This window comes from Marmota flaviventris, chromosome 1, assembly GCF_047511675.1.
Source record: "Marmota flaviventris isolate mMarFla1 chromosome 1, mMarFla1.hap1, whole genome shotgun sequence".
Lineage (NCBI taxonomy): Eukaryota > Metazoa > Chordata > Mammalia > Rodentia > Sciuridae > Marmota > Marmota flaviventris.
Window position 1 is genome coordinate 207,739,667 of NC_092498.1, and position 12,129 is coordinate 207,751,795.

General features: G+C 49.0%; 1 protein-coding gene across 2 annotated transcripts in view; it reads left to right on the forward strand.

The window, feature by feature from the left end:
• Window positions 1-12,129, forward strand: part of Akap8 (A-kinase anchoring protein 8) — an 18,622-nt gene continuing 6,493 nt past the window's right edge. The window contains exons 1-9 of one of the 2 annotated variants that reach the window (XM_027932142.2): window positions 1-92; window positions 2,705-2,743; window positions 5,176-5,208; window positions 5,753-6,032; window positions 6,597-7,107; window positions 7,598-7,727; window positions 7,944-7,990; window positions 9,357-9,390; window positions 11,250-11,337. In XM_027932142.2, coding sequence (XP_027787943.2) covers window positions 74-92; window positions 2,705-2,743; window positions 5,176-5,208; window positions 5,753-6,032; window positions 6,597-7,107; window positions 7,598-7,727; window positions 7,944-7,990; window positions 9,357-9,390; window positions 11,250-11,337 — 1,181 coding nt within the window. In that variant the 5' untranslated portion in view covers window positions 1-73. Of the gene's footprint in view, window positions 93-1,707; window positions 1,835-2,704; window positions 2,744-5,175; window positions 5,209-5,752; window positions 6,033-6,596; window positions 7,108-7,597; window positions 7,728-7,943; window positions 7,991-9,356; window positions 9,391-11,249; window positions 11,338-12,129 lie in introns of those variants that run through there. The other variant, XM_071601775.1, reaches the window with a different exon arrangement.

Below are 12,129 nucleotides of genomic sequence, written 5' to 3' on the forward strand. Positions count from 1 at the left end.
CGAGAGGTGCGTTGAACGCATGCGTCTTGTGGAAGGGTAGAAAAAGGGTCTGCTGGCGAGTCGCGTCGAAGATATGGAGCAGGGCTACGGAGGTTAGTATAAACTGCTTGGCGCGTGGAGAGAAGGCACTGTCCGGCTAATGAAGCCCCCGTCCTGCGGGTTCGCATTATCGGGCTTTTAGTGGGAGCTCGGTTGCCGCAGGCCCGGCCCTGCGGAGAGGCTGCCGGGACGCGCGCGCGCCGTTCATTGGTCCTCGGCGCAGTCCCTCCTGGGCCGCTGCGTGCGGATTGGTCGTCAGGGCCCTAGGGGGAGGTCGGGGCTCGACGGGCCAACGCTGCGGCTGGCTTCTGGGGGCGCCTCGGGTCGTCCGGGCGGCTTTTACCCCAAGATGCGGCGAAGCCCGGGCAGGCATTAGCGACCTCGAAGTTCGAAGTCCCGCCTTTCTCTTCCGAAGACGCCACAAAATGGCGGCGCCAGGGGGCGGAGCTTAAGCGTCCGGTCGTGGGGTCGAGGCCCAGGCCTAGGGTCTGCGGCCAAGGGTCGAGTTCGGCGGGTTGGGGGCCGGTCTCCTATCTCCAAGCTGCCGCACCAGGGTCGTTCCGTGGAGGCTCGACGGGACCTCCTTGGGAGTACTAGGCTTGGGCACCCGTCCCGGAAGCCATCCGGGCTGTGCGGGGTCAGACCTATCGCCGCCAGCCCCGCGGTGCTGCGCGGCGGGGCCGAGTGCGGGCCCATCTGGTGTTTGTTGGCCATGGGAGCTATAAACAGCGTAATTCGATATCTTGAGTATCTTGATCAAGATATTGAGTATCTTGTGTGCAAAGGTGGAAACCTGATGTGCTTTGGGCTATGCGACAGATTGGCCATTCTCCTTCAGGCATCCTCTTATGGGGCTAGAGGGCCCGAGGGGTTGTGTAGGAGAGAACAACCCTCCATCTCCACTGGCCTGAAGTATCTGCCTACCTCAGAGCCGATCTTCTGGAGTTCCTTGTTTGCTGTCTCTGGAATGAGCCTCCTGGGAGGCCTTCTGCTCTGTGCTGAGAGCCAAGTTTGCCTATAGGGAACAATTGGAACTTGCCTGGTGGGGCCCGACCTAGAGCAGAAAACTTAGTGGTCTGATGAAAGGATGAGGGTCTTGAGAGGGGCAAAGTAGGAGGATCCCAGCAGCAGGAGTTGCTGAAAGAAAGGTCCTGAGGGCGGTGCACGTGTGCTGAGTTTCTGCAGGATCTTAGGAGAGGCTCAGCCTGGCTGTCCTGGCATTTCGATGTCTGGCTAGATCTTCCAGTATTTGCCTTCCTACCCGCCAGATTTTTTTTTTTTTTTCTTGGTACCAGGGATTGAACTCAGGGGCACTCAACCACTGAGCCACATCCCCAGCCCTATTTTGTATTTTATTTAGAGACAGGGTGTCACTGAGTTGCTTAGCGCCTAGCAATTGCTGAGGCTGGGTTAGAACTCTTGATGCTCCTGCCTTCACCTCGAGCAGCAGGCTCCACACCCAGCTCCGCCAGATATTTTTGTAATCCTGTTTTAAGGCCCTTTAGTTTAGAGAGCCTCCCACCCCCACTTCCTGCCTGCCTTAAACCTTTAAGAACCAATTAAGAGGGCTGGGGATATAGCTCAGTTGGCAGAGCGCTTGCCTAGCACATGTGAGGCACTGGATTCGATCCTCATCACCACATAAAAATAAAATAAAGGTATTGTGCTGATCTATTAAAAAAAAAAAAGAACCAATTAAGATCCTGCAACATCCCTGATTTCTTCTGTCTCAGGAAGTGTTTTAAGATTGGGTTAATACACCAGTACCTCACAGGGAAGCAGCGAGTGCCCCAAGGTTAGTGTTTATTGCAGAACAGATGGGGATGGCTGCTTAGTTTAGCAGGATGGGGTAGTGAGGGAAAGGTATAGCTTGCAGAAGTGAACAGAGAGCAAACCTAAAGCATAGTAGAACAAAGGATCAGGTCCTCTAACCTCTGCTGTAAGACTCTGAATGGCATTCAGGGGCAGTGCTTGTCATGTGTAGGTACATGGTAGGCATTTGTTCTAGTAAGGGAAGCTACATTCTTGCTTCATCAAAGTGAAGTCATTTGACTGGCATGGGCAGTCAACCTCCTGTGCCCTGCTCCAGGAATACAGATGAAGAGAAGCTATTTCCACACTCTTGCCTTCAGGGACAGTGGGGCCCAGTTTGATGCCTTAGGGCCAGGCTGAGGTTCTGGGACTTTAAGGCCTGGGGAGCATTAGAAGGTTTAAAATCAGAAGGGAATCCCAAGGGGCACAGTTTATATCTCCAGATTCCCAAGTTTCTCTCATGGGGTACTCTAGATGGGCTGAGCTGGTTTCCCAGCTGCACGGTGGGTGGGTCAACCAGCATGGGGGACTGTGTCCCAATGCACAGCTTGTCCTGTGATATCTTCAGTTGTGATGAGGGTTGAGGGTGACTGCCCAAGCTGTCTTCTAGTCCTGTTTCCCTCCCTTCTTTTTTTGGTTTTGGCCTTAACCTGACCCGAGTGTGATGAAGCATCAGCCTTTTGGGTGGGAAGATGACATAGAGGGATGGTGCTGCTATGGCTATGCTGCCTTCTTCTAAGGCTGGCACTGAACTCCTGGGAGGATGTCACTTTAGACTCCTCAGAGAACCTTAAAGCCCACATTCCCTAGTATGATAAATAAGATCTTAATACACAGGATCTTCTTTTCACAGGCTATGGGGCATGGAGTGCTGGACCTGCAAACACCCAGGGTAAGCTGATCCTGCATAATGTGTTACAATATGAACTTCCTTCACCTGAGGCCCCAGTGTGGCAGAGCTGAATATGATGCTTGCCCAGATCAAGAGGGGTGGTGACCCTGGGGCCAGCAAGCATTTTCTCTAAAGGTTCAAATAATAAATATCTTTGGTTTTGCATGTGATCTCTGTAGTGCAAAAACAGCCACAGGTAGGTCAGTGTGTACTTATAGATATTGAGATTTGAATATCATAATTCTTGTGTTGTGAAATATTCTTAATTTTAGCAAAAAATTTCTTTCCTTTTTTTGGTACTGGGGATTGAACACTGGGCTGCATCCCTAGCCCTTTATTTTTTGAGACAGAGTCCTGTCTCAGGCTCTGGAGTTGCTGGTATTACAGGCATGTTCCATTGCACCTGGCTAAAATATATTTATTTGTTGTAGGTAAATAGACAGCTGAGAGTATCATCAGAGGTTTTTTTTTTTTTTTCCTGTATATGATTGATATACTTTATTTTTCATTATAGCTTTAAAATTATAGAATTAAGTGGATAATACATAGAGTTCTTTATATCTGTCTCTACCAAGGCATGGTTTTTTCTACTAAGATCTGAAAGGAAACATGCATGAGAGTATAGAACTGTGATTCCAGCTGCTTGGGAGGCTGGGCAGGAAAATCCTAAGTTCAAGGCCAGCCTGGGCAATTTATGAACCCAGTCTCAAATAGGGCTGAGAATATAGTGGTAGAGTAGTTGCTTAACGTGCACTAGGTTCTAGATTTGATTCCCAGTACCACAAAAAAAAAAAAAAGGTAGGGGCTATTCTTTTCAGTAGTAGAGCATATGCTTAGCATATAGGAGCCCATGAGTTTAATCCCTAGCACCCTCACCCCAAAAAGAGATCTAACATTTGTATGTTACATCTGTGCCTACTAATAAACCAATATCGATACATGAGTAACTAGTTTATTCTGCATTAAGATTCACTGTATTTTATAAGTAATTCATTTCATGTCAGTTTTTATGTAATGAAATGTTCTTTTGAGTTGTTTTTCTCTGACCATTTAGAAAAGTAAAACCGTTTCTTAGCTTGAGGGCTGTATAAAAACAGGCAGTAGGTTGGGTGTACACTAGCATTCACCTGTAATCCGAACTACTTGGGGTGCTTAGGCAGGAGAATCTTAAGTTCAGGGCCAGTCTTACCTTGGCAAGCTAGCAAGACCCTGTCTCAATTAAAAGAGGTCTGAGCCAGGCGAGATCTGTAATCTCAGCGGCTTGGGAGGCTAAGGCACGAGGATCCCAAGTTCAAAGTCTCCCTCCGCAACGGTGAGGCACTGAGCAACTCAGACCCCGTCTCTGAATAAAATACAAAATAGGGTTGGGGATGTGGCTTAGTGGTCAAGTGCCCCTGAGTTCAATTTCTGGTACCAAAAATAAAACAAAAAGTCAAGGATGTAGCTTAGTAGTGGATTGAGTGCTTGCTTAGTATGCTTGCAGTCCTGGATTCTGATCTCTAGTAATATTTTTTTTTTTTAAAAAAAAGGCAATGTGCAGGCAGGCTGCATGTGGCCCAAGGCCTTTTGCTGACCCTTTCTCTAGAGTCTAGATCATTATTTTTATCTTATTTTGAAGGACCAAAATATGCTGTCATGTGGTGAGGGTCTTTTGTTTTCTTCCAGCCCCTATTCCATGAAGTCAGGGCTTTCTTTGTTTTCTGGGCTTGGACCCTGTCCCTACCGCCAGTGGAAGTGGGTTTCTTTTCTGTGGATTACCCTGTGTCCCAGGAAGAGGCCTCCCAGGTCCCTTGTGACACAAATGACCCCTTAATCATTTGTGTTAAGGACATGATTTTCCACTGATACCCTATTTGTGTGGTTGGCAGTCCCTGGGCTTTAGCACTGGTAAAATTTGACACCCTTCACATACTGGTGTTTGAACCCTGGGGCATTCTGCCACTAAGCTATAGCCCCCACCCATTTTTGTTTTAATTTTGAGACAGGATCTCATGAAGTTGCCCAGGCTGGCTTTGAACTTGTGCTCCTCCTTCCTCAGCCTCTTAAGTAGCTGAGATTATAGGTATACATGCATTATTGTGCCCAGTTTGAGACTGACCTTTTTTAAGGGCTGTCTCTGGGGTCTAGGCTAGCTTCTCAGCTGATATTCCACAGTGGACCAGTTTCCTGGAGTTCATGCAGCCTCCTTTCCCTCCCTAGTCCTCATGAGGGAAATTGGGTTTGCCTAGGAGAGATCACTTGATATTGCTTAGTCTGCTCTCTGTAGCAAATGAGCAAGCCTAAGGGTAATCAAGGGTGCCTCAGGAGCACTTCTGTGGCCACTGCAGCCTTGGCTCTTCTGGAATGAAGTGAAAATTGTCCCTCCAGAAGGGTTTCAGACACCATTGTTCTACCAGTAAAGCTCTGCGTGCTTTTTTTTTTTTTCTCTTAAGGTACATATGGAAGTGGTGTGGCCAGCTGGCAAGGTAAGCTCTTATGAGTTTTATATAGGCAAGTAAGCCTATGAGCAGGCACCCCTGCCTTCCATCCTGGCTGCCTTCACAGCTTTCCTGATGGCTGGGCATGACAGGCCATCATCGAGTTTTAGTGTTGTTTTCCTGGCTCTATTCCTAAGGATCCAGCTGGCCAGAACTGCTATACTGAGCATGAGGTGCTGTGGAGACCCAAGGGACAAAGCCAGCCTTAAGAGGCTGTGATTGAGAGCAGACTGGGTCTGTCAACTGCCCAAACTGCCACTCCCAGGCCCTCAGCCACCTCTGACTTGAGAGGGAGAGCAGGTTCTAGGCTTTGACCCAGAAAACCCACCACTCAGCTGAGGCTGCTCTTTGCTCTGGCCTCTTCCTGCTGCATTTTGGCAGGTTAGACACACAGTGTGGAGTGATGCCAGCAGCACTTGGTCCCATAACCCTCTCCTTTGTGGGTGGACCAGGGGTGCTCTTGCACACATATCTGCCATAGACAAGCCTCATAGCTGCTGAGATCTGACTTGTTTCCTTTTTCCTGTGATAGGTTATGACAACTACAATTACTATGGTGCCCAGAACACCAGTGTCACTGCAGGAGCAACCTACAGCTATGGCCCAGCCTCATGGGAGGCCACCAAGGCTAATGATGGCGGCTTGGCAGCTGGGGGCCCTGCCATGCACATGGCATCCTATGGCCCAGACCCATGCACCGACAATTCAGATTCTCTCATTGCCAAGATCAACCAGCGTTTGGACATGATGTCCAAGGAAGGAGGCAGGGGCGGGAGCAGCAGCGGTGGGGAGGGCATGCAAGACCGAGAGAGGTGAATATCAACCTGAGCCCTTTACTGGGAGACTCTTGGCTGCCTAGCTTTATGCAGATGGGAATGGATACCCACTTTTCATGCCTTTCTCATGACTTGGGCCATTTGGTGATTGCAGCCGGGCAGGGGGCGAGGGCAAAGCATTGCAATAGTATTTCATATTTATTTTGAATGGAGGCTTGAGGCATGGTTCTTGATTAAGCTGCTTCAGATGACTGACTTATGCATCACGCTACTCCTGTGGCCAAGGGCTCCATGCCCTTCATTCAACAATGGAGGGTGTTGGTGGGGAGGGGCTGTGGGTACAGCTCAGTGGTAGAGCTCTCTCTCAGTATGTGTGAGGCCCTGGGTTCCATCCCAGCACTGCCAAAAAATGTAGTCGATGGTGTTTTGCCTTCATAGCATTCAGGAGGGGTACAGAGTGGTTTGGTTGGTTGGTCTTGAATGTAAGGGGTCGTTTTTGCTGGAGGTGGGGAGGTTATGCTGATTGAGGGTAGAAAGGGACACTCTAGATAGCTGGGCAGAGCCCTTAGCTGCCCCTAATGGCTTGTGCTTCCTTCACAGCTCCTTCCGCTTTCAGCCATATGAGTCCTATGACTCCAGGCCTTGCTTGCCCGAACATAATCCGTACCGCCCCAGCTATAGCTACGACTATGACTTTGACCTGGGGACCGACCGCAATGGCAGCTTTGGTGGGCAGTACAACGACTGCCGGGACCCAGTCCGTGAGCGGGGCTCCCTTGATAGCTTCATGAGGGGCCGGGGCCAGGGCCAGGGCCAGGGCCAGGGCCGCTTCCAGGACCGGAGCAATTCCAGCACCTTCATGCGCAATGACCATTTTATGCCACCCTCAGCTTCCTCGGAGCCCCTTTCTGTTTCTTGGAATGAGCTGAACTACGTGGGGGGACGAGGTCTGGGAGGCCCCTCCCCCAGCAGGCCACCTCCTTCCCTCTTCTCTCAGTCCATGGCCCCTGACTATGGCATGATGGGCATGCAGGGCATGCAGGGAGCAGGCAGTTATGACAACACTATGCCTTATGGATGTGGTCGGTCACAGACTCGGATTCGGGATCGGGTAAGCACGAAGTTCCATCAGGTCTTGGCTTTTCTTCTTATTAGCTCTACAGAGGTTAAATTTATGTACTTTAAGGTCCACTCATTTTTAAGTGTACAATTCCACTTTTAGCAAGTTTATAGATTTGTACAACTATCAACACAATTTTGTTTTACAATATTTCTATCAACTCAAAATGAAACTGTTGCCAGTTAGCAGTCATTCCCTATTCCCTCCCCCAGGCCCTGACAACCATTCATCCGTTTCCTGTCTCTGGATTTGCCTCTTCTGGACATTTCATGTCAGTGGAATCACATGTGGCCATTTGTGTCTGACTCCTTTCACTGAGCACGATGTTTTCTTTGAATTTCAACTATGTTGTCTTTTCTCTGCTTTTCAAAAAGACTGTTTTCTGCTTTTGTTCTTGGATCTTAAGAACTGTGTTCTTCATTTTTGTGGGATATCTTAATGGCCCAGGGAAGTGGTACATGGGGTGTGCTTATATCTGTAGCCCAGGAGGAGAGGGTTTGAGCGCTTCGGACCAGACAGCATGGGCAGGAAGCGAAAGCAGTTTCCCATGTACGAGGAACCAGAAGCCAAACTGGCTCGGGCTGACAGCGAAGGAGATTTTTCTGAAAACGGTATGCCCTGGGGCCAGTGGGCTGGGTAGACGAGATGAGTCAGTTGCCCAGTAGACATGAGGGAAACCAAGGGTGGTGTGTTAACCCCAAGTTCCCTCAGCCCCTACTGTGTCAGGATGGACTTGTTGGTCTGGTTAGTAAGCATAGGAGAGTGAAAACAGGGAATGGCACCACTCACCCAGGGACTGACTTTTCCTTTTCCCTTGTATCTGGCAGATGATGGAGCTGGCGACTTCCGGTCAGGAGATGAAGAATTCAGGGGTGTAAGTCCACCTTTAGGGGCCAGCCCCCTTTGTCTCAGTGGGATTTTTTTCTTTTATTGCACTTCTCCTTCAAGAGGTGGGGATAGCTACCCTGCTAGACTCCACTCTGCCTACCTCTGAGTGGATTTGGAACCCCAGCTTGTAGCTGAGTTTCTAAGATTTTTCAGACAAGAATGATTCTCTTTCTAAAAGAGCTTCTAGCCCCTTGCCCTGATCCTATGTAGTGTTGGACCCAGCCATGTGCGTAGTAAATGCACGGGTTGTGCAAGCTGAGACTGGCAGACACACACTGGAGGCTCATTGGCTGCCAGCTACATGCTGGGTGTGACTGACCCAAGTCCATGTTTTTTCTGTCCTCAAAACTAGCCACAGAATAGTGGCATCTAAAGCCAGGTCTTAAGACCACACCATGTCTCTGGGGAGGGTACCTTCCCTGTGTTCTGCAAATTCTGATCCTTCTGAGGGGTAGATCCTAGAGAAGGTTTCCTGTATGAGAAGCCTTCTTCCAGATTCTTTTTGATGGTCAGATAGGGTGGGGGTTCTCAGGATACAGTGACTGTAGCTTTTGACTCTCACTTGCTTCTTATTCAGCTGGTTTAGATCTTTATTAAACCCATAGCATAAGTCTTGAGTCAGGGAAGCTCTGCAAGTCTTCTGACTGCTACTTTAATCTTAGGCTCACTGCCTAAGGCATAAGCTCTGTTCAGGTATACAGTTAGAGGGATTGTGTTTTATTTACACCTGATTTGTTAGAATATTGTGTAAATACAAACAAATGCTTGGAAATTTGAAGCCTATTTTCAATTCAGAATGCTGGAATTAGCTTCCTACAGATCATAGCTTCTTTATATATATATATATATATTTTTTTTTTTTAAGTTGTTGTCAGACACAATACCTTTATCTCATTTATTTACTTTTATGTGGTGCTAAGGATCAAACCCAGCGTCTCGCACATGCTAGGCAAGCACTCTACTGCTGAGCCACATCCCCAGCCCAAAATCATAGCTTAACCTACAGTTAATAGATGGGCTCCTGGTATTTTGGAGTGCAAAACTACAGATGTGTATTTGCTAAGGGGCAAGTTTTGTAGCTTTAGAAAGAACTGAAAAAGGGTTAGCGACTTGATGACAGAAAAGTCACTATCACAGAGTCTCTGAAGGCAACCAGGTATAGCAGCAAGACTTTCAAGCTCCTCTCCAAAGTCTTGAGGCTTGTCCTGATGCACAGTGGCTCATTTCCTGGTGGCACAGCATCCTAGGTCTAGGGTAACACCATCTATCAGGTGTTGACATGGGCTGGACTTTTTGTGGAGAATTCTGGAAGTACTACCTCACTGCCCAACTTTGCATATGCCCTTTTTCAGGAGGACGAATTCTGCGACTCCGGGAGGCAGAGAGGTAGGCATTACCCAGTGTCCCTTGTTAAGTGTCCTGTGTCTATCCCACATTTACCACCCATCACCCAGTCAGGGTGGGCTTATGAGCATGCCACAGGCCTGCATAGAGGGGCCCATGACTCAGGGTAAAGGGGGGCTGTGGCTGCTGGGTGGGTATAAGTTGTGGTAATCACTCTGAGACTTTGTTCCAAAATGTCTGGGGCATTATTTGCTGAAAAAGGATCCATTTGCCTTCCTTGGTGCAGGCTGCAGAGTCGGGGAGCCCAACTCAGTGTCTGTGACATTTGTGATGGTAGGAAGGGATAGTCTCAGAAGCCTAAGGGAAGAGGCCTCCATTCTGTCCCATCTTCTCTGTCTCCCTCCAGCCAGTGCAGGTTCCTGAACTGTCGTGGAATTTATAAATCCAGTCAGTCTGTCAGTTGCCAACCCAGAGCTGTGCCCTCAGTCTCCCTGCTGGGGATACTGGCACCTGTAGTGCCTGCGGGTATGTGACAGCAGATACCTGTCAGGGCTGGGAGTAAGGTAGTAGAGGGCAGCCTGTCAGATATAGCAGGCCGAGGTCTCTAGAGTCAGCCATTGCTCAGTAGGTCTCGTTGGTCCAGTACAGGAGACCTAGGAGCCTAAAGTAAGCAGTGAGCAAAGAACAAGATTCTACCCTTTGGAGGGACATGAAGAAACCTGAGCCACAGTCTGCCTGAGTCTCCCCAAAACTACTTGTTTCTCTTGCTGTCTGGCCATAACTGGTTACCCCAAGGATAATAAGCTGGCTCAATTGTGGTAAACGGTGAAGGCCCTTGGCTTCTCCTCTTAGGTTCTCAAGCTTAGCTGACTCTCTGAGGTGCCCCCACCCTACATATTGAAGCAGTTGTGTCCTTAGTGCAGGACCACACCAAGTGTTCAGCAGCTATGCAGCCGGGTAAATGCTAAAGCAAAGGTGACGTGTTTATTGCGCGCAGGTCCTGCTACCTACCTGGGATGACTTTGCTATTAAACAGCAGTCATAGTTTCAGGCAGTGACCTCTTGCCAAAAGTCCCACTACGCCCTTTTGAGAGGCTTCTGAGCAGCGCACGCCGGTCGCCATCTTCGTGGGACAGTATCGGGACTGGCATCAGGGGTAGGGGTCACAGTTCAGATGCTTATCCAACCTTTTCCAGCATTCAGCCCTGGCCCTGAGCCTCAGGACTTGCCTGATCTCACACTGGGACGCTGGCCACAAAGCTCTCCAATGAGCTCCTGCGCTGGCCCCAGGGGGCAGATGGGAGGACCAATTGGTCTCTTCCCATTTTTGTTTCTAGGATTGCTTCCCACATAGCCTTGGGAAAGCCCTAGGTTGGTGGTGTCTGTGAACGGAAGATGGAGGTTGGGCCAGCAAGGACTGTCAGACCTGCTGAGGCCCTAGTTCAGAAGAGGCTGTCAGGATGGTCATCCGGAGGGCAGTAGAGTGGCTTGTTTTATTTCCCAGGCCTTCCAGCTGCTGTGTTGGTACCTGGGGAGAATTACTTTCTCTTTAAGTGACAGTGTGAGAAGACCTAATGATAGCGCACCAGATTGGACTAGCAAACTGGGGCAGGTCAGAGCAGACGGGCTACATGTGAGTGGGATGGACTTGCCATCCTTGCCTTGTTAGGCCATGTGAGGAGTGAGGTGACTGACTCCTCTGGGTTCTCATCAAAGACCCTTGTCCATCAGGAGCCTTTGATGGCCACACCTCAGGGTGTCCTGACTCTGCCACATTGTGGAGGCAGAGGCCGGGCATGGGCATAGGGTGTGCTGGCCAAACTGCAGCCCCCAACAAGGCCTTGGAGCTCAGTTCCTCTGCAGACTCCTCAGAGCATCTCGAAGGGACTTCTTTGTTTCAGGAGAGAAAGATGAGGAGGACGAGGAAGTGAAGAAGAGACGAGAAAAGCAAAGGAGGAGAGACAGGATGCGGGACCGAGCAGCTGACAGGTGAGAAGCCAAGAGGATGAACAGAGCCAAGGATTTAGGCACAGACCCCTTGTTTATTGTGGCCAGACCTGGGCACTGTCTCGGCTTTACTGAGCTTACCTGTTCTGGCTCCATAATTTAGGAAAGTCTGGTTTGGTCTGAATGCCAAGTGTCAGGAAATCTTAAGCCTAAGTCAGTGTAGACAGAACGTGGGAAACAATTGAGAACATGTAGAAAAGACAGGTGTAGTTGCATTTCTGCTCTTACTTGGTGAATCAACCTCTGGCGGATTTCTTTCTCAGTCTCACATCTGGAATTATACCTTGCTGGCAAGACTGTGTGGCCCATACATGCCCAGCAGGGGTCTCCCTTGTGCTCCAGCAGGCCTGAGGGGTGTCCTCTCTCCTAGCTTGGCATTTGGCATTCCAGAAAGTGACCTTCATTTAGCAGAGCTGGCAAAAAGGTGACTTGGTGCTTTGTCCAAATCCAGATCACCTCTGGAATAAGATATAGCAAGAATATATGTATACATCATCCTACCGTCCCGATTTTGCAGCTTCTCTGTACAGGTTCTCTTTTTATCTTAACGCTCAAACAGGACAGATTTTTCCATGCAAAGAAATGCTTGGCAAAAAACAATAGAGACTGAGAAGTCACAGGTTCATTTCTTCGTAAGTGGTACAGAAACTCATGAAAACTTTTTTCGTCAACAGATAAATGACTGTTAGTTGGGTCTATTTTCATGTAACATGGAAACTGAAATAACTTTAAAAAAAAGAAATCTTTAGACAGACCACACTGGAAAGCTAAGGA